This window comes from Camarhynchus parvulus, chromosome 9 (genome assembly GCF_901933205.1).
Source record: "Camarhynchus parvulus chromosome 9, STF_HiC, whole genome shotgun sequence".
Classification (NCBI taxonomy): Eukaryota; Metazoa; Chordata; class Aves; order Passeriformes; family Thraupidae; genus Camarhynchus; species Camarhynchus parvulus.
In genome coordinates, this window is record NC_044579.1 from 18,795,438 (window position 1) to 18,822,840 (window position 27,403).

The window sequence follows — 27,403 nt, forward strand, 5'->3', positions numbered from 1 at the left end:
CCCCATTTCTGCCTTGACTAGTCCTATCTAACTCAGTGTGAGGAGGGAACTTCAAAGAATTGAAAAAATAAAATAACTACTGCATGTCTCCATGCATAGAAGCAGACTGAAAGGCTGATTTGTGCTAGGGATTTTTGACCAAAGCTCCCTGTCAGTGTGAGATGGATTCAAAGATCTTTCCTACTCTAAATCCCCCAAGGTGGCACAGAGCAAAGCTCTGTCTGCAACCTGCGTCAGAGAGGGGAGAACTGGAGCTTTCACTTCCCTTTTCTTTGTATGTACATCTGTCCCTCAGCTATGCTGTGTGGCATGCTTAGTGCTGCATCTCCGAGACATATTTGCAGCAATGCCAGAACATTCCTACAGGGGCACTGCCTGCATGACAATTTTGGTTGTCTATCCTGTACCTCCAACAACTCTGCTCTCTGCACATCCACATTTGAGCTATACCTGAAAGCAGCAGCTGAGCTGGGACTCAAAGTCCAGAGGCAGAGGAGAGGTGCAAACTCTGTTAGCCCTATGCAACCCTTGGTTCCCAGATCCAGGAGAAGTGCTGGAACTGCGGTACCTGGACCATGCATGAAGTGCTATGCTGTACACTGCATGGACAGCAAGGCAGGAGAGAACAGAGTGTCACTGCACAGGGGGAGGCTAAAATGTGTGGGTGTGTAAAAGGAGAATGAACCAGTATAATCCAGCATCCATCCCTCTAAGCCTTCTTGTTGCTTTCAGCTATGCAGAGGCTTGGTCTGCAGTGTCCAGCTTAACCTCTGCAGCAAGATGACACTGTGGGCAGCAGCAGCCCAAAGCTGCGTGGCCAGAACAGGGCCCTGCTAGATGAGCAGAACTGCACCATGCAGGGCTTCCTGTCCATGCTGAGCAAGCACTGTCTGCACATGAAAATTAGCTCAGCTGAACCTGGCCTTCAGCTCCACCAACATCCACACAGGCCCTTAGCAGACAAACTCCTATGGATTCAGGTGCCTAAATGGAGTCAGACACAGAATGCCATGAAGTGGCTTTGCCAGTAGCTGTAAGGTACAGAGTGGTTACAGACTCTATTCTCCCAACCAAAATGAGAGTCTGCATATGGCAAAGGAACCATGCAGCTGCTCTGACAGCCCTACCTGGCCACAGTGCACTGCTAACCTCACCTGCACCAAATCCTTGGGATTTCTGGTACCTCCAGTAGCTTCTCTGGAACACAGCTGCAGCAGGAGGCAGAACAGCTCTGAATGTCAACCACTGCTCGACCTCACAGTGCTCTCCATGCAACAGACATGTATCTGGATGCAGAGTGGACAGAGCTGCTCACAACATCAATTTTGACAGAATGAAACTCTTTGGAGAGCTTCTCCTGATCTTCTGCAAACTAACACCAGGTAACAAGTACAAGCCCTCATTAGACATCTGAGACTAATCAGTTGCATACTTAGCTCCTATCCACCCCACAACCAACATAGATTTTTAGCAATCTGCTGCTATTTCCTTCAAATCCTGTGTCCAGGCACACACTAGTCCTTGACTTGGAGACAAAAACAAGGGGAAGGGATCCAAGAACAAATGATGATTGTGACAATTGAATGTGCAGGTTGGCTTCTGTGAGTATTTCTTGGTCCTAAAAGAAAGCACAGTACAGCTTCAGTGGCTCAAAAGATAAATCCCAACCCCTTAAAATAAACAGCTCTGTGATCCCTAATGGCTTGTTAGCTTGGAATAATATCTTATCTCCAAGACACTATAATAGACACTTTATCTGAACTGGTTTTGCTATAGATGTCCAGGTAGTACTGTACCAGATGGATGTCCACACACCAGCTTCTCCAGAACCAGTAAATAAATACTGTCTGTGGCATCATTCAAGATGTACAGTGGCCACCCAACCCCTCCTCCCCAGTTATATTCAGCCTGGGCACTGCATCAGCATGGGAACTGGCAGGCTTGGCCAGATAGAAACTTAAGTATGCATTTCCATGTCATGAAACGAAAGTATTCCATAGTACCTGATAAGAAGGTTAAGTCTATAGGGCAGCAGTTAGCTTTGCAGAAATCTAAATGTACCATTCCCTAATTAGGCATCAGTGACAGGCTGTTGGCCACAAAGGTTATTTAGACTCTGGCCTACATCTAAAGAGCATATGAGTAATACCCAAAAAGTACTGGCTACCTGAGCCACTCTGCTACTCCAGCCCAGCATGTTACTGACCTGCTGCTTGGGAAAAGCTTGATAAGTTACCAGTGTATCTGTGAAGGTCACGAGATCCCTTCACTCCCTTCGTATCTGCAGCATCCAGGTGCCCTGAAACAAATCTCCATTTTGAGGAAAGTCAGGGCCTTTTTTCCCAACACCCATGAAAGCTGTCAGTAGTAAAAGGCAAGAGTAGGAACACTGTGCAAGCAGAGACTCATGGACCTGCAAAGGATCCTATGCGACTTGCTAGTGCTCACCAAAGGGGATGTGTTCTGAGAGACCTCTGAAAAGCAGAAATTTTTCATCACCAAGAGGGTGAACAAACATATTTTCCTTGCAGTCACTGAATGTGTGTACACATGCAGGATACAACACACAGGAAACAAGCACAGACTGGTTCATATGCAGAATTTTGTCCAGAGGCATGGGCAACACTTTCCTAGCTCCATCTGCTCTGATGTGTCTCACATGGTAGCCATTTGTTTCTGGTCAGTCTCTTGTCTAGTAATTGTATAATGCCTTTTTTCAAAACACACTGTACAGTAGTAGAATAGTGTCTCACCGAAACTAGAGCTGTTTCATTCAGAAATCTGCTGAAAATCTGTCTACACTGGAAAGCCTTCCAGCTTGAGTGTTTTATGTTACTCTGGCCTTGGTCAGTTCTCCTTCCTCTGACACTGGTGCTTTTTTGCTGAAAGTGGGGCAATGTTATTTGTTTGACATAGTGCTTCGTATGCCAACAATACTCTGTAATAACAAGACATGGTGTTGTCAACAATAAGAGTAGCTGCTATGTGGATCATAGCTTGGCAGTTGTGTTAGAAAGACCAGCAAGCACTTCCCCTCTTGACTCTAAATTGGGAGCTCCCTCTGCAGACCTGTCCTGATCCTGCAGTTTCCATATAGGCAAAATGCCATTTTTGCCACTTGCTCTGTCCCCCAACGTGGAAGGGTCCTGGTGTCCTCATTGACTCCTACTATCGCTGCCCAGGGAGAGGGAGCAGCCAGAGCACACAAGGCTGTGATTTTCTCACACATGGGGAACTGCACCTTCTCAATGCAGTGTAAGCAAAAGGGCGAGTAAGCAAGAAAACACAGCATGGGAAGTAAGGAGAAGGTTAAGTTAGGCAGAAGCCTCTGGAGTGCCTGGGAACTCAACAAGGCAGCCCCAAAACCACTGAAGAAGTTGGCATTGAATATCCCAAGAACAAGGCATCACATGGCCTTGCCCTGGAAATGACAGCATTCCTACATTGGCTGCAAGAAGCAGCGCTCCTTACCAGAGCCAAAGCAGCTTCCTGAAGAAGATGACAGCAGATATAGGTGGTAAGCCCAGTGCCCTCTCTAGAAGCTTCTCCACAACTTACTAAATACCACTCAGCATAGCCCTGCTGCCATTTGTTCCCTTGCAGTCCCTGCACTGTCAGTACGTGTGTCCCTGATGAAGTCTATCAGAGACCTCAAGGTGAGAAGCCCTATACAAAGGTCACACTTGTTTTGGGCATGTGATGTGTAAAAAAGCAGCCAAAGAGAAAGGCAAAAAGGGAGAACAGGTAATAGAAAACAAACCAAATGTGTTAAGTTGTGGTATGTTTAATGGACTTCACAATCTACAGACAGAACAAGCCAACACCAAACTACGTGTGGAGCAGGAGTAAAAAAACCCTTTTGCTGAGGGATGAGAAATGACAGTAACAAGCATCAGCAAAGATAGTTTTTGCAGGGATGTTGAAGGAAATGCTTGAGACTCAGTGTTCTGAGGGAAAGGCTTGCTTCAAAGTGAACATGACAAAAATCATCTCTTCACATTGTCTGTGGGTTCCATATTCAAAGAGGCAGGAGAACAAAGGTGAGCCGTCAGGCCCAACGCCCATGTACTGCAGATCTGAATAAGCACACAGGCCCTTGAAGAGTATGCTGGGTTTTGTCCAGTGTGCTGGATTTAAAGGGCTTTTGTTGAGGTAAATTCCTAAATCTTTTCGACCCCTTGGGTCTGTAGGATGAGCGTAGAGTAACCAACTATCTTGACATCTGGCATCTGGGGGAGGTGGGAAGGCAGTAACACTTCCATGGCATCCCGAGGGAGGTTCTACTAGCATTTCAACCCGCTGGCCTCCCTCGAAGTCCAGCCCATGGTTGTAGCTGACGGCCTGGATCCTGGCTCCCCTGTCACTCCTTGCATTGCAGTAAAGGACCTTTCTGCCACAGGTATGCACCTCTGCTACCTGGCACTCCACTGCACTCTCCCCCCCCACAAAGTTCCCCTGCTCCCATGTTGTCCCATGGTCAGAGCTGATGAAGCAGAAGGCATGAGGAGTGGGGTGTTGCTTGGGGTCCAAGATACGATAGGCATAGGCAGGAATCACAAGGCTCCGGGCCTCATCGAGCAATTGTAATCCATGACCTGGCCCCACCGCAAAGGTGGCCCAGTTCTTGTACTCATTCCTAATGGTCCTGTCGGTGACATCCTGGGCAGCGCTCCAGGTGCGTCCTTGGTCCATGCTAGTGACATAGCAGAGACGTACCAGGTTGATCTTTGTCCTCAGCTGATGCTGCTCAGAGATCTTTCCTGGGACAGCTATGAAGAACAAGATGAGTTTTCCTGAGACTTCATCATATACCGGGCAGGGGTTCATAGATCGATGGCCTTCAAGCTTTGCACTGACAAGGGTCTCCATCCTTTTCCACTGCCACAGTCCGTGGGAAGGGAGACAAGAATGGAACACACTGTTACAAAGAGACCCACATTATAGTGCCAGGATGTCTGGATAAAAGCTACAGAAGAGCATGGGAAGAACAGAAGCAGGATAATGGATAGAGCAAGAAATGGGAAGACAATCTGGCATCACCAAAGGCAAGTGAAAATTATTTTGATGACACGAAGCATGTACACTTCACCAAGCATGTGGGTTATGTCCTTCTCAAGTACTGCTCCCTGAGGAACTGATAGCTCCATATCTCAGTGCAGCTGGTGGCTGATGACAACCTTTAAAAAGCTACAGCGGCTGAATTTTCAGAAATCCTCACAAATATATATATATGGCACACAGACATTCCCGGTGGTCAAAGTGTGCTAGCACAGGCACTGTGCTGTGTCAATGTTTTTTAGGAAGTCACAGAGAAACCCAAGCCCTTTTCAAGCATCCTGGATGATGACAAATCCCGGCTCATTCAGGCTCCTGTTCCTCCACTTTGATGTGACAGTATGTGAATAGGCAACCCAGCCCACACTGAGGCACCTTGCGAGGGCTGATTATGTGACTCTGGTGTGGAGATTTGGACCCTGAGCTGTCTGACTCAGAAAACAGGTCGTAGAGCTGGTATAACTACCCAGCAAGCCCTGTTTTCTTCAAATGAATAGCATATAATGCAATCATGTTTCTAACACTAGCATTGCAATTAGAAAACTATGACTACATAGTGTTATTGGCTTGGTAAGCAAAGCAGTAGTTTTCAGTAAGATTATATTAATTACCTTTTCTGCCCTGATTTGCTGATTAGCCTTTTTGTTCATATCTTATCTGTTTCTATCCAACTACTATTAACCTTTACTGAAAACTTAGTATTTCCATTTTTAAAAATTCTACCCTGTGAACACAAATTACTAAGTTTATGACCAACTGAACCCCACTAACTGAATTACAGGGAGTTACACAAGATGTTACCTGAATGATATGACACTGCAGGTGGGCTCAGAGGCTGCTTCTGCTAGGCAGACTCCAGCTCTTAAGAGCCTATAATCTAAGACAACCAACGAAGGTTTGGAATAGAAAAATATAATTACTTTTTTTTTCCCCCAAGACATTCATGCCTTTGCATATGCAAAAAATTATTATAAATAGAGTTTCCACCACCCCCAGCCACCCGGCAGCATAACTGTTAATAATAACTGGTAGGTTAATAAGGTAGCCAATTCACTGGCACCAGCAAACCAGACACTTTTTTTTGCATGGAGAGACTAACTAGTCTCAATTGTTTTTAAAACCAGAAATTAGTCCTAAAATGATGAATTAAAAAAAAAAGAATAGTCACTGATCGCTAATTTACTCCTCCCCATCGTTGTGGCATTTCTTCCTCTTCCTTGAGGCATTTCTGCCTCTCCACCGCATTTTTCCTGCTACAACAGGACTTTTGTCTCATCTCTGTATCTGCATCCCCAGCTCTGCAATGATGTGTCAAAGCCACCCCTAGAATATCTACTCCATTTTAGTACCCACAACAGCTGCCCATAGGGTTGAATCCCAGCAGTGATAATGAGACGTGCATTATTTATAGGCAGAACTGTCTCCTGCACCTGGGGAGGAGAATCTGCCCTGTCCCTACAGCAAGAGGGCAAATACATTCCACTCACTGTGGGCAGTTGGGCAGAACAGGGGGCAGGGTCCCCCACTTCTCCCTGCACTGGTACCTGAATGTGCTGCATGGCTGGGTCGTACACGCCTCTGCGCATGACTATCAGCTTGGCATGTTCATCCACCAGGTCCTCTCGCTCCTCAGCAAAGGCCAGGATGATGCTGAACCGCGGCAGGTAGAGCAGGGCTGGAATTCGATAGCTCCAGGTACCGTTCCGGAATAACGTTTCTTGCTGCAGGACAGGGAACGCAGCCATTGTGCTAGGGGGAAGAGGACAAAGCACACTGCATTTTGACCCAGCAAAGTGTCATGGGGCAGATTCCACTGCTTTTGCTCTCTGTTCAGTGGGACCTGTCAGGCATTGAAACATACTTTCAGCTTTGTATTTTCCTTCTGCTTTCCAAAGAGAACCTATGCATAGCATAGTAGCTGGAACTCAGGCCGAACTTACCCCAGGAACAGCCTGGTTGGTCTGACTGGAGTGTCGCAAGGTAAGTACACCAAATACAGTTAATTAAAAAGCTGTGCTTTGTTTTGTCTTTTTAATTAAATGCACGTGCTGGGATTTTTTATTTATTTGTTTTTGTTTACTCTAATTCAGAAGACTGTTGATAAGAAGACATTGTAGTAGTTTCCCTCAGAAGACCATTAATTTCTCTGTTGAGGTTGTATCCAAAACTTGGCACAGAACTTCCGCTTTGCCAAATATGAGCTTAAAATCCCATATAAATGACACACTGAGGCAATCCCTGGCCCCAGGTGTGTCCCACTTTGAGGATGGCAAGCACTGAGCATGAATAAGGAAAGGAAAAAAACACCCCTCCTTCCATAAGATCAAAAAACAGTCTGAATGGTGTCACATCACTTGGGATGTGACTAGGCAGAAACCTTGTCCTCTTTACAATGATTTAATAGCAATGTTATGAAGGAAGGCAAACATGAGGGACAATTTAAGGAAGCTGCCTCTGTGTAACTGGCCTGTGCTATGCCCCAACATATCCTCTCTTCCCCTCCTCAGACCTACTTGGCCCTCTGTCCTCTTGCACCAGTGAGCCAACTCACCCCAGTATAAAAGCCAGTAGATTAAGGGAACTGTGTCTCAGCAGATGGAGGAAAAAATAAGAAAGAAAAAAAGAGAAAAATATAAAAGGAAAAAAAATCTCACATGATGCACCAGAAACTGAAGGCTTGGATATTCCCTGCTCAGCAGAGAAGGTGGGGAAGAAAAAAAAGAAAAATAAATATTAAAAAAATCAAGCCTTAGATCTCTGACGCATTGAGTGGGTAGGATGGCAGGAAGAAGATGACAATACACTATGAGTAAGAAATTCAAATGCCTCCTACCTCACTGAGGCAAGACTTGCTCCCCTCTTCGTTGAGGATTCTCCTATTTACCTAAATCTTAGAAAGGGCTGTAGCAACTACTGGACATGGATGAGCTCCTGATGTTCTTGAAGGCTGCCTTGATAATTCAGGACCAGATATGGAGGCAGCTTCAGAGTGCTTGTACCTACCTGAAGAATAGTTTGCACTCTTCCATCTTTAAGAAGATTATATTAGCCAGCCTAACTAACACAGACTTGGTCAATTTTTTTTTTCAGTGTTTATTTATGAGTTAGGAAAACACAAACTGAGTTTATCCTCCAGACAAGTCTGAAGCACAAGGCGAGCTAGCTCACAGGACCATATATTCCACTCTATCCAGATCCATAGCTAGGCAGAGAGTGTTCAAATATTTCTTGCTTTCACATTCCAGGCGCTATAGATATCAGTCAGATTTTTGAACTCACAGCACTTCTCAGAAGGGTCTGAACTGCACTGCTCCAGCTAAAGCCAGCTGTACAGTCCACAGCAAGCCCCAGCTCCCTGCCACTCTGATCCAAAGGCACTGGAAAAGGAAGTCAATCTCCCAGGAGCAGCTGCTCCCTCCTCACTGTCACAGAAGATAAAGCAGTGTGAGGACAGGCAGCAGCACTGCTACCATACAGTGTTACCAGAACTGGATCACAGCTATCCATGCAGTAACATCAAGGAAATAGGAAGACCTTCCTAGAACAAATAACTGTGCTGTTTGCTACTTACCAGCATGGATCTGGCTATTTATGGCTCCTGAAAGAGAAACTCACCAGTATGCTTCCAGACTATTTAAGGGAGATTATTTAAAGGGAGATTAGTCAGCCTGTCTAGTGCAGCACAGGTTCCCTAGCGTTCCTGCTCATAATGCCATCCTGATCTTGCAGTCCTGCTTCAGAGCATGGCAACAGGGAAGGAAAAGAAAGGGGGAAAAAAGAAAAAAAGAAGAAGAAGAAGAAAAATAGAGAGAGAGAGAGAGAGAGAGAGAGAGAGAAAGAGAGATCTGGGCTGGCCTGTGAATCCCTTGATGGAAAGCCAAGAGACTGCTGCCACAGGAGGCCATGCTGCAGCCTGCTGCACACCAGTCCCTCCTGTCTGAGCCTGTCACCTGCATACAGCTCTGCCCACACTCTCAGCCTCCCTGTGACATGCTCACTGTGAGTGTCACAACATCTTCCACTTACTGCCAAATGGGGATTGAGGAAATAGCTGAACTGGGAATAGCTGCCATAGAAACAAGCCTGAGGTTCCTGGACACAGCAACTATAATCAAGGAAAATACTGGAATCAAGTGACATTTCCATCTATCCAGAGACTAAATAGAGATACGTGTGAGTGTGTGTATATATACACTTGTACATACACTCCCTACACACAGTGTGGGTATTATGGCTGTATGCATATATATACATGCTATGCATCCATCTGCAGAGAAAGTTTTCCATCCTTTTTTAAACACACAAAGTCAGTATTCAGCTTTTTCTATGTTCTCCCTTGTGGATTCTCATGCAGAGATTGAGTCATAACAGTGTGAGTTTCACACAGAATCAAAAATGAAGGATCTGTAAATAAGCTTTAAGTTCATAATATATATATTAAAAGAAAACAAAATAATGCTGCTTTAGTTACTTGTCCAGCCAACTGAAAGGAATTTACTTTTCTTTTGACTCCAACCTGTATTCAAAGGCATGCCCACCAACTAGACCCTTCTGAATAAAAAAGAAGCAAAATTGGCAAATCATTGACTGGACAGCCATACAAAGATTGTTCCAATGCTCATATTCCAGGACTGCTGGAATTCAAATCACACATGCTAATCCTTCCAAGGCTACATTGCCAGGGGATGTGTGTGTCCATGATGCTACTTGGTTCCTAAACCTCACTGAAATAGCACTGGCTGGCCTGCAAGGAAGAAAACAGTGTTGCAGCCAGCACACCCCAAGGACACGGGCAAGACAAAGATCATAGCACTATCTTTTAAAATACTAAGAGCTAATCTGGAATACAAAGGCCTGAAACAGAAACAAGAGACTGGAGAGCTGTACACATGAAGACAAAAATTGGTCAGACCAGTACCAGCTCAACAGCCTTGGAGAGAGAGTTAGCTGTACTTTCCTGAACTACAGGAGTAAGAAAGGGGAACTGGATGTAGTAATTTTTTTTCTTAAGAGAAAAGAACATATCTGGTCATCTCTTTCTGGATGACAGAGATGCTAGTGAGGAGAAGGGAAATTTATCATGTAGCAATTAAACCAACGTCCCCTACTGCGTTCTGGTTTTTACTGGAGTCTTTAATTTATTTTCCAGACTTACCCTTGCAAAGTGTCGTGTTCAAGGAGGCTGGTGTTTACCTGCAATTCCTCTCCAAGGCACGAGGGAAGCTGCTGCACTGAGATCCCATACTTCACCTCTGGGCAAGACTGGGCAGACAGGGAAAGATGAGCACACTGCAAACAGTAAGAGAAGAGGGAGTTAAACTGGAGGAAGCCATTACTCATCATTTGCAAGTTACACAGCTGTAATGATTTCCAAAGCAGAGACTGTTTCCAGCACACCAGAAGAGTCAAAAGAAATAACAGTTGTCAACAAGTGAATCTATGATGGATTTAGTCCCTGGAAGGAGTCCAAGTGGCAGAAAGGAGAGGTGCTGGTAGACACCAGGAAAGGATACTTGTTCCTTCCACTTTTGTCCTTCGAGGCAGCTCACACAGACTTGGAGCAGGATGAGCCATTGCACGTTTATTTGCTTTAATCCTCCCAAAGAAAAGTCAGTTAAAAGCATAACATTTCCACTGGCCTCAGCTTCTGTAAAAACCTGTTCTGAACATGATCAGACCCAAGCTGAAATGACAGCATGTCTTTAAAACAAACCAATAAAAATAAGGTAATATGCTGAACTCGATCCCTTGGTCCCTGTCAGAGAGGTCTACACTCTGTGGAGCAGGTAGCTTGTTCTTGAATGATTTCAGATAGGTCCCAAGAGAGCTATCCAACTCATTAAGGGAGAGTCTGGGGGAAAAAACACAATCAAAAAGCCCAGAGAGAGTCAAATAAAAAACTCAACTAAAATTCTGCTTTTCAAGGCAAGCACAAGAACCCAGGACTGCTCATTTTCTACTCAGCATCAGACCTGGACTTACAGTGCTTTCCAAATGTATAAAGTCAACCAAGCATTATGCCAAAACACACTCCTTGTCTCACTTGAAGAGAAATAAGACATTTCCCTTGGGATATTGCATAGAGGGCTCCCAGAAGTAGTCACGTTCCAAACCCAGTTGTATACGGTTAAGAAATAGAAGTCCCAGTTTGCTTCTAGAATAACTGCTGCACAGCACACTCCTGCATGGAAGCTTTCCTCCCTCCTAAGCAGCATAGCTGTGCCTGTTTCTGCCAAAGCCCAGCATCAGAGCACACCATCTCCAGCCTGCTTATGCCCTTAGACTAGACCCCACACTAAATCTAGGCTATGGAATTTCTTAACAAGCCAAGCCAAGCAACACACATTTATTTAGTCTACTAAATCACCCTCAATGTAAAGTCAGAAAGATGTTATCAGCAAAAACTGTCAAACAATAAACCTTAAACAAACCTTAACATTCAGAATTCAAAACTGAAAAAGACAAAAAACTGGAATTACTTTAATCCAGCAGCTAATTGAACTAAACTTTTAAACCACACTAGAAACAGAAAGTTTCTCTTGTCGTAAAAATGTCATACCACATTTACAAGGGGATTTTCCATCACCCCAGTACATGCTTTCCTAAACAATCAATCAGGATCTGCTTTCAAACTGTTGTGGCTCAGCTTGGCAATAGCTCCTGTGCCTTAAAGTGGAGGTTTTCTTAGCAAGAGAGAGGAATTACATGGAGCAGCAGTATTTTTCTTAAAATATATCTGGTGGAGGAATACACAAACTGCATTCCTACTTGAACCTACAAAATGTTGTATTTACCTTTTTAGTTCCTAGCAATGTCCACAGTTATGAAAATAAGAAAAGGAAAAGAAAAAAATACCTTTTTACTCTGTGTCGTCTGGAAGTCACATCAAAAGGCAAATAAAAAAGAGAACAAAGAAACACTCCTATTGGATTAGACAAAAGGCAGGCTCACCACACTCTCACCAAGTAATCTCCAACCTGCAAAATTATTTATGTTGGCAGCAATGTCAGCTGTCTTGGATCCCCAGGAAAAGCTATCAGCTGGCATATAAACACAAGCTTACATTTAAATAGCAAACCTGTTTTGCATACAAGGGGTGGTTCCATGAGAGTCAGACAAACAATAGGGAAAGACTGCCACACTACCACAGGAATTAAGCAGCATGTTTCTACCTGCATGGGTTGCTGCACTGTGGCACAGCTGCTGGTTCTATATAGCTCAGCATGCTATCTTATTTTTCTTGGTCCTCTACTCCCCTGGTGCTGAGGAAGGCAAAGTTCCTCTGGTTGCAGCATGTAGACTCCCAGTGCTTTCCCTCAGAGTATTGAGCTCTGGGAAAGTTTGCCTAAAGAACCCATAAAATTGTTATAACCAACAGGTGATGGTGTTGTGATAACCTAACATTCTGTCTCCACACACCTCCAACCCATCAACATGTTCTTTCTGGATAAAAATGGCCAAAGGAGTGGCCAGGCAGGAATGCAGGAATGATACATTCATGCTGATGCCTTCAGGTGCAGCTCCCAGAGTCTCTGTGGAAGTGTTTCAAGGCCAAACTATCCCAGCAGCTGCAGGCAAGGAGCTACTGGGGGGAACCAAGCACAAGGAGGAGAGCACAAGCCTAAGGTCACACCTGAGGAAGAAAGGGATGGCAGTACCCCTTCTCCCAGCTGCGCCCTGGCTGGCTGACAGGCAGCACCTGCAGATGCTGCAAGTACCCAAGCAAATAATTTCACAACTACATTGTGCTACTGCTGTCAGAAATGACAGCAGTAATCCCATTTCCTATCCCATTTCTTGCTGCATCCCTTGCTTTCCTCTCTTCTCTACTGAGTTTCCATTGCTACCATTTACACTTCTTGTCTTTGAAGTGATCTGAAAGAATGAGAATAATAATCCTGTGAAGAGATCTTGCTAGTCATGGAAAAAGTCTCCTCATTTGATGGCAGTTGTCGTTGATCAGTGCAAGCCAAATAGGAAGATGCAAAAGTGTGGATTTAGAACCCATCAGCTGAGCAAACAAATTAAGGTTATGCTTCTATATTACTGTGTTTCTCTTGAGCAACCCTGTATCCTTTCCTGCGCCAGCAAGAAACCTCATCTTACCTTGGCAAACCATCAGAGGATATGAGACTAGCAGAAAATTAATCCAGGGGAAAAAAAAAAGTGAACTGTTTCTGCTGGGTCATTGTCCTGGATTGCATCAGCAAGAGTCCATCAAGCAGTAGAATCTGCAGTTGGAGCAGGAGCATGAAGCTGCTGACAGGAGGAGCAAACACACGACCCAGACTAGCACTTAGTCATTGGCTCTAATTAGCTGCATGGTGAAACCACACCCTGTGTTTACGAACCTTGCCTAACAGGGCAGGTAAAGTACGGCCTTAATTGGGGCACACAAGAGAAGACTGAAGGCATTTGTATCTCACTGCATTACTTGGAATCAAACGACAGTGTGAGGAAAAGTCCCCCCAGAGACAATATCATTGACATCTACCAGATACTAACTTTTAACAGTGGCTCTTGGAGAAAATCCAGAGTCAAGTAAAGCAGCAGCAATTAATGGAGGACAAAAGACATTGAAGAGGCTGCTAAGGTGCAGTCTGCCTGAAAGCAAGACATGAATGATTGCTTTATGGATTTCTTCCCCTTTTTTCTTCTCCCTGGCTAGCAGCAGTGTTATTCAGGTGATTTTCTGAGTCATACACTTGGCTTCTGCAGCCAGACAACCCATAAATACTCATTTGTTTAACAGAAATCACCTTTCCCAGCTGCAGTTTAAAACTGGTTGTCCATCTCTTCTGAGTGGCAGTCCCAAGTGTGGCTTGGTGTGGTGGCAATGGTTCCATGGGCTATGGTGGCAGCATGCATGTGGCAGAGTAGCTCTGCCTCTGGCCACCTCCCACCTCCCCTTATCGGCTCATCCTCTCTAAGATCCCACACATTCCCCTGCAGCCAGCTGGGGTGCCCTGCCTTTGACCCACTCCCCAGGACCAGTCAGCATCAGACATGGCTGTGCAGAAGCTAATAGCTTAGAAAGGCTGAATCTACACCTAAAATGAAGGATGTGCTGCTTAGTCCTGCCATGAGGTTAAAATTAGGCAATCCCAGTGCCTGTGCAGGACAGCCCCACAATCAACACGCGGGCACCCCACACTGCTTCCCTGCAACCACCAACACCACTGCCAGCATCCAGGCTCCAGCACTGCTCTTCAGCCTCCAGTCCACAGCACGAACCTCTATTTGCAAAACCCCAGCCTTCTGATAAAAGAAAAAGTGCTTTTCCCAAACAACATGTTGTTCTGAAACTATTTTACAAAACCGTTCCTTAGTAACTATCAAAAATGGATGTCCCACTGTAGACATGCACAGCCTGATCCTTCCTCTTTCCTTTCAGTGTAAATCAAAATCAGTGTCACCACTGAAGTTTAAAACAGGTTTAGGTCTGAGGAAGATCAAAATCTTCACTTCTATTGTTCCACGCTTACTTCATTGCCCTTATATCTGATTGTTGTAATGAAAACGTTTTTAAAAAGGTTAAAAAATGCAAATGGGGTGTGTGGGTGCATTAATAAGAGGATATAAAAATAATGCAGAAGCTAATATAATGACAGAATCCTGAACAATGGAGCATTTGAATTTGGAGGACTGTGTTCAGTTTTGGGTGTCACCTCTCAGGAAAGATATGGCAATAGCTGCAAATGGAGGCTGAGGAAGAGAATTCAGAAGCTAATGCTCATGAGCATAGGTGAAAAGAAATTAGCAGGAAAACAAGAAATGGTACATCTAGTGACTGACATGCAGGCCATTAAAAATTGCCAATGTATATTTCCCTCGCAAAATGCTCAAACTTGATTCCATTGATTCCCAACATCATTAAAAAGGCAAGGCTGGCTCAGGTAATTCAGTGGTTTTGCTATGCTGTACAGTGTAGCTGCTGTTGTCAGGCAGCTGTCAAGTCAAGAGGTCTGTGGGGTCAGATCATGTGAAGCAGCAATTACACAGTACTGCAAATTTTAAGTTAAAACACAATGTGCTGCCTTCCAGGCATTGGGGAACATGGCATCCTTGGTGCAGAAGATAAATCCTACAGACCTGGGCTTTGACTAAAAGTCTGTTCTGTCCAGGAAGGAAAAAAAAGACAAACAAGAAAAAGCCAAAATAATAATTATGAATGTAAGAAGCAAATGCTAATGGCAGAGCTCTTTGGGAAACAGGGTTCCTTGGATGAGAAAACATCCACTGTTTTCTTTTAATGCCAATTCTAGCTAGGGAAAAGAGCCTCTGAGCACATTTGAGACAAGCACCTCACTATCCTTATCAACTGTAGGTACAACAGGCATGAGGAGCTGGTACTCTTTGGGTTTGTACTCCTTCACACTCCACTGACTCCACTTATATTACTTTTGATTTCCATCAGCACAGAATTTTCCAAACACAGAATCCTGCTGCTGATGCCTGTCTCACAGTAAATACAATTTATTTCCTCACCTTGTGAAAAGAAATGGACAAAATAGAAAAATATTCCCTTAACTCAAAGGGCAACAGCATTACCCCATAGCAGACCTGTAAGCCTTCTGGCACTCCATGGTGAGTCATGGGTTTGTCACAGAGAAGCTTCCTCACCCTGTGTGAGACAACACCCAGAAAACAGCCTGCCTATTATACACATTACACCATTTCTCCATTTACTTTACCCATTTGGAAGAAAAAAGAAAATACACTTTATTTTCATTAACAAAATGAATGGCATGATCTATGAGAAGCAAAGGAAGAGAAGTGGTGAGGTTTGAGTACAAAAAGAGGATTGTAGAAGCAGGATTTATTTAGCCTTCCAAAAAACACTGAGGAGGAGTCACTGCAGGAATTTAATGACTGGAAAATGCAATAAAACTGTAGTTCCTTGCTTCGTGTACTCTGCAGTGCTTGGACACTCAGATAAGCAAGTCTGAAGCACAAGTCTAGCTAGATTCACCCTAGGCAACTCTTGCAACAGAGAGGAGCCCAAATTCCAGTGCATCCTTCATTCCTGAGTCCTGCCAGCTCTCAGACCAGAGGTGCACAGGCCTGATGGTGACCTTGATTAATCATTACAGGAGTAATTGCTGGCAGCCCTCTATGCCAGGCCAAACCTTCAGCTGGTCTAAAGGGACATTGACACTGGTGACCATGAATCTATGATGTTTGAGCTCAGATTAACCCAAGCTTAACTCAGTGAACATCTTCCACGGAGTAGGCTGGGCATACAGCTGCATTTTAAAAAGAGTAATGTTGTGACCAATTAAAATATTTTGAAACGAACAAGACAGTTGGCAAGTTCAGTGAACTTCAAAATGAAAATAAAAACCAAAGGAAGGATTAGCATCAAATTCAGCAGGCTATGTGATGCTTTTTCTAAGAGTCAATCCAAATGCAGTCTTAAAAATACAAGTGAGTTATCCAAGGATGAGGGGGAAAATCTCTCCTAGGAATAGCACTGATCTAAGCAATCACTAATATTTGTCTTCCTTTGAAGCACTGGGCCTAAGTTGCCCCCAGAAGAGGGACATACAAATCACAGCAAGCAAGTAGCCTGGTAATAAGAAATTATTTCAAGAGGGAAAATTATCACAGGCATTTGGATTGATCCAAAAGGCCTTAAAATAAAACCAGGCTGGCTCTGCTGTATCCACCCCAGTGCCCAGGTATGTGAACACACATGAAATTAAGAAATGGCAATCTAAAAATAGTCATAAACATGTAGGTCTTTTCATCTCAAATGGCTGTAAATAATGTAAAGCAAGAGCAGTTTCTCATCCAGTGGGCCTTAAAAATGGAAGCAAATACTATTTACTGTTTCCACTTGAGTTTGCAGATTTGGACCGAAGTTTCGCCCAGTTGTTAAAGATTTATATGGGAGGTTTAACAATCCTCTGTCATTAAGCCTTGGCACAAGCAGTGCAAAGGACGTTCAGGGCATATTTGTACTAACTTATCTGGGTAAAGTGAAAGCTGTTCCTTTACACTGTGTTTGCTGTGACTCTGGAAACTAAGCAAACAAAATCTGAGGCACACTTTACTCTCAAGCAGAACTGACAGGAAGGTACAAGGACTGAAGGACACCGAACTTCTGTAGGACATACCTGCCTCTGGATCCACAACTAAATTGCAAAACCCTAACAATCTGGGAGAGTTTAATTCAGACTTTTTGGAACACCTCATCCTGATGGCAAATGAGAGACCGGCTCAGCTCCTGAGTGTCAGGTGAGTAAAATCCTGTTATGGGGGGATGCTGGAAGAGGAACTGCCCGAGAAAGAAACCTCAGGCCGCAAACAAAGGCACAAATCCAGTGCCCAAGAAAGAACTGAAGGAGTCCTGTGCAAGCCAGAGAGAGCACAGTTTGACACTATTGAAATACTGGCAGACAGAGAGGAGAGACACCACTGGCACAGCCTGGTAGGCATAAAATCCACCACCCACAGGGAGGAAGCCCAGTTGGAGAGGAGACCCAGACCGCACAGAATGGTATTAATATGACCAACTGAACAGCAAACATTCCCAACCCCAACCGAGCTGTGTGTCTTTTTCCAGGGGCAGCACAAGTTGTGATTTTTCCTGTCAAACGGTTTATGTGTGATCTTGTTTTAAAAAATATATATATAAATAAAGACAGGAAATATGAAAAACAGCCTGTTTTCCTCTTACCTCCAGGCTGATCCTTCCCCTGAGCCAATTTTTCCTTTCACTCTCAGGAGGCCAATTGCTGTGAATCCAGTGTAGCTGTGAACTCTCTCCCAGCAATTATGTATATTTTTAAATGCACAAAAGTAAACAAGGACTCAAATTTCATAAGAACAAGCTAGCTCTTCTGATCTTAAATGATCAACAGATTTGACCGTTATAGTGGAGCTGTCACTTCCAGACCTAGTTGAAAGTAGGAAATTACACTAAAATAATGAAAGCTTTTTAGAATATTTTGCTGAACCTGCAAGAAGTATTAATTGGCTGGCAACCATTTTATGAGACAGACAGGTATTTTATTCAGGGCTGATTTTCTACAGATACAAATTGGGACTGTTAACTTGAAACTACTTTAATAAAAACTCTAAATAGAGGCGTATGTATGAAACACCACACTAACTCCCAGACAAGAAGAACCCACAGAACCCATTGTCCCACACTGCTATATTTTGCCCAGGACATTTGCAAGACAATATAAAATGCTTTAACAATATAATTACCCTCATCTGTCCCTGAGTATGTGGCCAGTGCCTGGGGATTTCACTCAGTTTTTCCTTTTGAAAGTAGCTTGTTCTGTGATTTCTATAGGCAATTATAATTTTTCCCCAATAGTTATTGGAGGAAATAATGCATGTTTCCAAGCAGCACCCCATGGAAACTGCTCCATCATATCTAAAATAAGGAAAATTGACAAGACTCAGTAACAGCCTGGAACAATCTGGAAGTCTCATCTCCCTCTTGCCTTCTCTTTCCTTTGTGAAATCATCTTGGAAACAGATGTCTGTGATAAAACAGGTCAAGTAGGTTACTCAATCTGCAAAACCTGGACTTTGCTGTTCCAAAAGGGAGCAATTCCTAAAACAAGAACCTTTTTTAGGAGCAGTTGCAGTCAGCTCAAATAAAACTTAAAAAGAACAGCAGGGCCACTGAGGAACTAGAAATCTAGACAAGATGCTTGCTTTTCACTTGGGGACTGAAATGTAGAAAACATGAAATGAAAAATAACCAAAACCAAGAGAATTTTCAAACTAGTTCATTTTTTCCATTAATTACATTATGTTTCAGAGTTCTTTTGAGCACATCAGGTTATCTCATGTCATGCTCTTGCACTTACATTGAGTTCCTGCTTAAGTAACTCAGAAGAAAAAAGACTAGAAAAATGCAGGATTATTCACAAACTATAATATACTGCTCCCAGTCTAGAGATGGGGAACTAAGACTGACATGCTCAAGATTGACCAGGGAACTGCAGTAGAGCTAAGAAATTACATCTACTCTCCCAGAACCCGATCCTGTGCCACAACCATGAGATTAACTACCCTCGTCCCAGCTTTCCTCTTTCTGTGCTTAAAAACTAGGGATGAAGAGGAGGGTAAAAACTGCTGTTAGAAGGAAAGATCCAGAAAAGAAAGTTCTGCCAACCTTTCCGAGCGCTTGGGTAAAGTGAGCTATAGAACTGCAGTTGCAGACAGCATGGCACTAATGTGACAAGAAGATGGAGGCTCCCTGTGCATATACACGCAGCCAGAGCACTGCATATGTCCTTCATTTTCTACAGTGCCATGCTGGCTAGTGCTGCAGCTGGCAAATTAGAGGCAAGTGGGGAAAGCTTGGGGTTGATTACATAAGCACTGGGCTAGCCCCCAGTACTGGGAGAGAAGAGGCAGCTCTGTGTTGGGAGCTGCAGTCCAGCAAGCTTCTCTTCCCACCAGGGTCCAAAAATGGCTGTTCTGAAGGGAAGTTTGTATCGGTCAGTGCTGTTTGCTAATGAGCTTCCAGAGTTGTGTATCAAGTGCTTTTCCTGAGTTGTTAAAGACCCATGCAGTCAGAGTAACAGGCTGTAAGAATAGAATCAGCTCATGTCATGTTTGAAATTAGCTGAAATTAGCTTGATGCAGTTGACAAGGATAGCATGGCATAGCAGCACTCCAAACCTGCCTGGCTTTTCAAACCAGCAGAAACCAGCCTAACAGGATGCTGATGTCTTACTGACGTCTGGCTCTCTTGTAGCTACACATTTGCAAGCAGACTCACCAAACAGGCACTCCTTGGACCCTCCACCCAATAAACACCGAGAGAGGAAAAAGTGAGAACTCTACTATTTCTTGATTAACAAAATTCTTTTCCCTGCTTCTGTATGGAAGCTTTCAAATGAAAAACCCTGTGAATTCTTACCTTTCTGCAGTTCAAACAACCACCCATGCTCATTTCTTCCATAACAAGTGTCTAATACACAACCAGCAAATCTAGAAATAGAAGTGGGCATCATTATATTTTTCCCCAAGAGCAGCACAGGTCTTGTCTGCCCAAGGGACACTTGGCCTGTCTGCTTACTAATGAGTCTGTCTTGAAAAGCTTCAACCAAGATATCTATTAATCCTCCTTTTCCAATTGTCCTAGCATTACTAAACCTCTCTGCTTTCAGCAAGGCATTACGCCCTGCATATTATTTCTCATACTATGTTTTTGACTAAATCATTTCATCAGAGACTAAAGCTTCCATGCCTTAGTCCTTTAAGTTTTTTAAGTAAGCTCTAGGTTGCATACACATTCCATGGTTAGAAGGCTTCACACAGCCCAAACAGAACAAACAAAAAGGAACAAGGACTCACAACTCCCACATGTAGTCCTGCAAAACAGAAGAGATCATCAGGCAGACTGCTGAGAGCCTTCTTGCGTACGTACTTGCAGAGTACATGGGTATCTCCTGCTTGAGGATACATCCTGCCATTTACCCCTAAGCCTGAGCTGATAATTGTGTACTCCCCCAAGCCTAGGAGGTGTAGGGATTTGGTTTTTAATTATTCACTTACCTTCCAGAGATAAGCCTGGAGAACCTCATGAGTTTTCAATCACAGCTACTTAGCATCTATTTCACTAGTATCTTCTTGGCAGAAATAAGGAATGGGATGGCATCAATGGCAAGAACATTTCATAAACAGCAGGAAGAAACAAAGGGGGCTTCCTCTAGAGGCAGGAGTTCTTGTTAGTAGAGAAATATCAGCGATGTCAGAAAAACAAGGATGAGGTTTATACATTTCACTTCTCAGGACTCTCTCAAAATCTTCAAGCAAAGGTGCATTTTCACCATTGCATGTGTAATAATTCAAGGAAAGGAATAGAAACAAGATCAGCTTTTTGGTTTATTAGTTTATAATAAAAAGCAGAAGAGTTTGTAGATCTCCACTTGTGCTCTTCTATATGTTTTAGAAATGAAGTTGACTCCTAACAGCTGTAGAGAATGCGTGTGTTTGTATATGTGTATATATGTACATATACACATACTTAGTACAGCTCCAGAGGTGAAATTCTTTAACACCTTAGCTATTGTCTATGGCTACATCTACTACATGAGGCCCAGGGGATGAAGCATGGAATTCAATGGGAACTCACTGAGTTGCATGGATTGAGCAGGGATGACAATTAGCAGCGGATATAAGAAAGCACATCCTTTTAGATAATTGTTCTTGAATCATAAAGAATCAGTAAACAGTAAGAAAGATAAACCAGGCTGCAGCAGAAAAATATGCAGCTTTTTACTGTTATTTATTAACTATATATTGATACATATATATATATATATAATTAGTTAATTTACATGAAGTAGTGAAATAGTTCATGTTTCATGCAGAGGGAATTGTATGAAGGCACGTATCCTCTTCTGTCATGTGTCATAACATTTGTAAAAGACACTTACTTGGTGGTCCTATGGACACGTGGCTTACCTTTATGCATAGAGCTACCCACAACGCCAGACTTCATTCCAGGAATATTTTTAGAGCTAGCAAGAACATCTGAGTAATTTTTAGCCACTTTAAATGTACTAGTTTCTCTCTCTATCCTCATTCACTTGGTCTTAGGGTTTCAAAAGCACATGGTTTGGAGGATTTATTATATGGGTCCAATGTATTTATTTTTAGTCTCTGAAGTGTATCTAAAACAGGTTCTCTGTAACATGTGCAAGACAAAAAGGGTTTTCTTGTCACAAAAGTGTAATGAACTATATAATTCTGTCGTGGTTTTGCTTGCTATAAATAAGGTACCAGCACTGAATCATGGCAATAGAACCATTATGTTAGCTTCCTCAGCTGAAAGACTATCTCACAATTGGGGTGGTTGTGTTTTGATTCTGCTAAGGCTGGTTATAGAATTCAATCTTATTTACAAAATGAGCACAGAATGTTTAATTTATGGAAACACCTGGGGTCAAACTATTTGATATTCTTTCAGCCAGCATTCCCAAACTTATTGTCTAATTCTCTCTGGCTTCTGCTGCAAACCTCTTTGGTCCATGTGTTACTCTCTGGTCAGTCTGTTCTCATGCTCCACCTATTTGTCTCCACCTCTGTGCTTTAATCAAATAATACCTTGGCCTTGCACCTAAATAGTTGAAATTCTTTTGTCATGTACGTTGCTCTGGACAGGGACATGCACTTAACTGTCTTTTGCCACCACTTAATAGAATGTGTCAGGATAGTAAACACTTCCAAGGATGGCAATCCCAACCAGGAACAATGAAAATATAAATATTTGTGTAGTCAGGCAGCTGAGGGCTGTGAGAGCTTTAGGGTAAGATGTTACCACACCCATACATCTGCTGAAAGTCAGTCCCCCTGGAGCAGGGGTGGCTCAGCAGGACAAGTGAGAGCACCTCACTGACACTGGCTCCAAGTCTTCACCTCAACCACTGATGAGGCTAAATGAATTCATAGCTGCATCTGCTGAGATCGAAATCTGCCAGAGCCTAGGGCTGAGTCTGTGGGTGTTACTATTCCCCTGACTCAGAAATATCTCCAGATGCAAATGCAGGCCTGAGCTTGGGCAGAGCCCCAGAGCCTCTGCCAGGGTCCTCTTGCATGTGGCACTCCTTGAGGGTTTGGCACCCGCATGAGCAAGAGCGGCTGTCGATAAGTAAGGCCTGCTGCTGGATTTTGGACTGTGATGCATACCAGCAGAGCTGGGTTTGCCTCATTATCATGCAGAGTGAAAGAGTTTAGAGATGACATTCCACTTCAATTAAAACCAAGTAAGATGGACAAAAGTCACTGCCTAACCCAGGAGCAGGGATGTAATGGGGGACTGTTGCTGGTGGGAGTCAGAGGTTTGGTTTTGGTTTGCACAAGAATTTAGGAAGAACATTTGAAAATGAAACCATTAAGATGCAGCTAAATTAGCATTTGCGTGTACATTCAGACACTATTTAAAGAAGAAATATTAAAGGAGCCATGTTATTTATAAGAGCTTGAAGTAAAAAAAATTTTGTCCTAAAAGAGCTCTATCTGGTTCATCTGGATGAAAGGTGCATCCCTATATTCAACACACAAAACCTTCCAGATGAGTCATTAATAGGGCTTTTACACTTGAGACGACTTCAACACACAAAAAGGAAGAAAATATTATAAGATTTTCTGCCTTTCTACAGCACAAACACCCTACAGCCTAGACAGCAATTTCTGCATTGAGCCCCAAAACAAAATTATGTGGAGCTAGACATCATTTACAGGGGCATCCAGCCATGGATGGATTTGAGCTGATGGCAAACTAACAGAGTACTACGTAACTCAGAGCAGGCATTCACTGCCCTGTGTGATGAAAGTACCCACCTGCATATTTTGAGTGGACACTCAGACACATCAATACTGTTATCTTCATTCCTGGTGGTGATAAGGACACAGTCAGACAAAGGGAATTCTTCTGTGACTGCATGTCCCTATATAGGCAAACCATTCAGTCAAGTTGTAGTCATACCTGTTATTTTCTGCTTTGAAACATCCCTGAGTTACACAGCTGGAGATTTCTGTCTGTCTGTGGTATTAATTAAGCAATCTTCATTACTCTTCCAGGCTGGGCAACAGTGTTGTATAATATCAGCAAATTGAGCAGTTTTAATTTCAAAATCCTTGTGTTTACTTCCTTATTACAGTACTTAACACTTTTCAGTCAGCCAATACACCTTCCCACTTTAAAGAGGAATTAGGAATTTAGTGAAGGACTGAATTCACCAGCAAGGAGAGCCACCAGTCTCATCCTACTGCACCTCTTCTGTCACAGGAAAGGCTGACAACAGCAAGCCAAATAAGTCCCACACAAATTATTGCCTTGTGGCAGTGGAAGAGAGGATGCAGAAAAAACCCTCCCAGAGACACAGGCTGTCAGATCAGGGCCAGCACCAGGCACACCAAAATAGCCCATTATCCAGGACAGCAAAGTACTGGGGAGGCAAAGAATCCATGATCCAGCTGCCTGCTCTGCTGTGCTGGAGCTCTGGAAAACTGCCACTGAGAGAGGGGCCAGGGTGTGTGGAGCAGCAGGTTTGGCAGGGAAGGAGGTGGCTCTTTCTAGCAGCTCAGACACCATTTGCACCCCTCCTGTCTCAGCAACAGCTGAGGCAGGCAGGTGGCTTTCCAGGGCTGCCAGCCCCCAGCAGCTCCCTCTGCTACCAGTGCCCACCGGGGCTGCCACCAGTGACAGACCACACAGTCTGCCTCTACCATGACTCGTTTAGCTGTGCCTGCCTGGCACGTCGTGGGATGAGGGAGAGATGCTCAACTGGTGCCAGAATGTACCTCCTGCTCCAGACTCCCACATCAAACTGCCCATAATAAACCCACTTGAAATACCTGCAGGTCTACACAGCTGCAATCTCAGCTTTCAGTCTGCAGCTCTGCTACTAAAAGCATCCTTATCTTTCATTAGCCCTAACTGGTTAACAGAAGTTATACCCAATACACCTTTGATACATCTGATACTCTTCATATTCCTCTAAGTCCACTCTCTTTATACAGTAGTCCCATCCACAGCCAGCCCATGCCTTGAAAACACCTCCAGTCCCACCCTCCCAGAGGTAGCAGTACTCCCTGTTTCCTACACACATCCATGTGTCCAGGTCCACACTGTTCTAGGAACCTCAGTCCCTTTTACAGTTTGTATTAGCATCTTACCCAACATCCCTGAGTTCAGCTGTTCTTGTAAAAATTCATGGCATTTGCTGGTAAATGCCAGTTTTTTACATAAGCGAGTAAAATTTATATACAGGCAAATTCCTGGAGGCTGGATTATGTGTGAGTCAAAATGCATATTTCTAGAGTTGCTGTATGTGCATCACTTGCTGGCTTCACTGTTTTCATCCTTCCCTTTTCCCTACAGACTGCTACTTCGGTCTCCGTGAGCTCCAGAGAAGTGTTTGCCTGCAAAGCACATTCAGGTGAATGGTGACTCAAGCCATGTGATTCCAAGGTGGCATGTGAATATACTTGGGAGGGGGTACTCCTGCCAAAAGACCTGGCACTCATCTACCTCTGACCATCAGAGATGAATACCTTCTTCAAAAATTCTCTACAAACACTCAGGCAGGGGTAGTTAAGGTCCACACATGCTTGAGCCATTCTCTGTAACAGAATAGTTTGACTGCTACCAGAAAAAAGTAATACTAAATTTGAATGCATCCTTCAAACATATTCCTAGCTTTTTAATACACCTAAATTACTGGAAAAGTCAGGACTATTTGACTGACATATCAGTAAATGGTTTCTCAGTACTTTCTTAGAGCATCAATTTTCAAATCAGAAGTATTGACTTCAGAAATGCATTCTGTTCTTGAATTCTTCATTGAAGAAAGTAAAAAAACCCAGTATATATTGTTTATAACCACCACATTAAATGAGTGCCCCCTCTGCCTCTCCTAGAAAACAGGAAAGTCTCTCTCTCATCCATTGCTATCTTCACTTCTGGTCAAGGATCTTGTTTGTTAGGGACTGTTTGACAACCTGGAAACAAGTTAATTATTCAGGACAGGCACCCTTCACTCCTCTGATGAACAAGAGGAGGAGTATCTGGCAAAGAGAAGCACACAGGTTTGCCAGTGTATAGATAAGTCTTTGGGTAACCCAGCTGAGTGTCACTTGGCCATGCAGGGGGCTCCTTCTCTGCCAAGGATCTTTGTAAAAGCTCAACAGTGACATCCATGTACTCTCATATTCACCAGGTAGGTGAAAGGGGAAAACAGTCTTCTCCATGCACACATGTGCATCTCTTCGCCTAATGGTCCCTTTGGACATTTAATGGTTTTGAAGCTACTCCTGACTGGTGAGCAGCTCCTGGAAAACTTTATCCACTTTTTCAATAAAATACCAGCAGCAATTTACAAAGCATTGCAAGTTACATCAGCTTGGCAAAGGTCAGGACAGAGACAGGCCCCAGTAAGAGTCACATGGACAAGGGGTGGCCTCTTGAAGCACAGAGGAACTTTGATGCAGAGGAGATTGTCATAGGTTCATCTCCTCGAGTGCCAAGGCATAAAATAATCTATAGGAGAGAAATAAATAAAAATGTAACAATTGTGAGAGTTAGGGGTTAAGTAGGATTACAGCTGTAATATTAATTATAGTCCACTTATAAGACATACTTCCATCACAGTTGCAAGGATCAAGTCTTTGGGGCTCTAGTCTTGGGACAAAAAAAGGCAGAGGAGAAGAAGTAGCCTCTTCTCTCTTTTCAAACTATCTCCAACAGCAGCTGCTTTTATTCCGTTGTTCCACACACCCACAGAAAAAGAAACAGGCTTAGTGAATCTCTGTACCTCAGAGTAGTTTACAAACCAAACTTAACACCACCACCAACAAATATGTCCTTCATACACTTCCATTAACTCTGGAAACAGTCCCAGAGCAACCACCATAGTTCCAAACAGTCCAAAAGGCAGAACTGAAGTCAGGATCCAAATTTAGAGCTGCATGCTGTGGTTAGGTAATGAAGGAAGAAAGCAGACTTTCTCCTCTGTAGAGCCAAGAAGCTCATGCCCAGTGCATGATTTCAGGGAGTGACCTTCTCTTTATAAGGATAAATCATAGTGCCTTCAAAAAATATTGGAAAGCAGAGGATTTACAGATGATGGTCCAACTGTCCCTGGTGTCCCAGGGTCTGCTAGAGTGACCCCGGGGACAAGCATGGGAAATGTCTGTGGAACACATGAGTTCACAGAGACTGCAGAAGACACACAAAAAATTGAAACACCTACTTTTTAAGCTATCTTGTGCCTTGGATATACTGTAACATAACAAACCAATGATACATGTGACTTCTTAAAACAGCACCTAACTAATCCACAGCACAGTTTTATGCCCTTCTCTCAGCTTGCTGTCAATTTTATATTCACATTTTCTATACAGCATCTCTTTCTATTACTCATGACAGCCCCATCAGTCACAAAATCATATTATATATTCAGGAAGACTTTGACAGCTGAAAGAATTCAGCAAAGGACCAGAGAATGCTTAAGTAATCCATTCCCATTTTACCCAGTCCTACAAAGGTTGAAAGATCAACTGATATTTTGCTGTTGTGATGTGCCTTCTAAAAATTCCTGGGAGTCCTGGCATAGTCCACGTAGACACACAGAGCACAGAAATTTTATGCTGAAGTCACTGTGTCAGTGAGGAGGTACACTGGCACTTGAGGGGAACTTTGGGAAAGAAAATCAAACCTCTGCACCATATAATCTTGTCCCTTCTACCTTCATGCTCTACAGTTATGGATTTTTTCTTCACTTACCTGCACAGCAGGCGTGAGTGCTGTTGATAAGTATTAGAATGCACCCAGCCCTGTAAAAGGCATTAATTCTTCTATTACATG

The 27,403-nt window shown here is 43.5% G+C and overlaps 1 protein-coding gene across 4 annotated transcripts in view; it reads right to left on the reverse strand.

Moving 5' to 3' along the window:
• Nucleotides 1-3,842: 3,842 nt before the first annotated feature.
• The window catches only part of NEU2 (neuraminidase 2), a 37,681-nt gene continuing 14,120 nt past the window's right edge, over nt 3,843-27,403 (reverse strand). For 2 of the 4 annotated variants that reach the window (XM_030954598.1, XM_030954601.1), the window contains 3 exons: nt 10,211-10,344; nt 6,600-6,804; nt 3,843-4,878 (listed from right to left, as the gene is read on the reverse strand). In XM_030954598.1, the coding sequence (XP_030810458.1) occupies nt 3,940-4,878; nt 6,600-6,800 (1,140 nt within the window). In that variant the 5' untranslated portion in view covers nt 6,801-6,804; nt 10,211-10,344 and the 3' untranslated portion in view covers nt 3,843-3,939. Of the gene's footprint in view, nt 4,879-6,599; nt 6,876-10,210; nt 10,345-11,910; nt 12,044-27,403 lie in introns of those variants that run through there. The other 2 variants (XM_030954599.1, XM_030954602.1) reach the window with 2 other exon arrangements.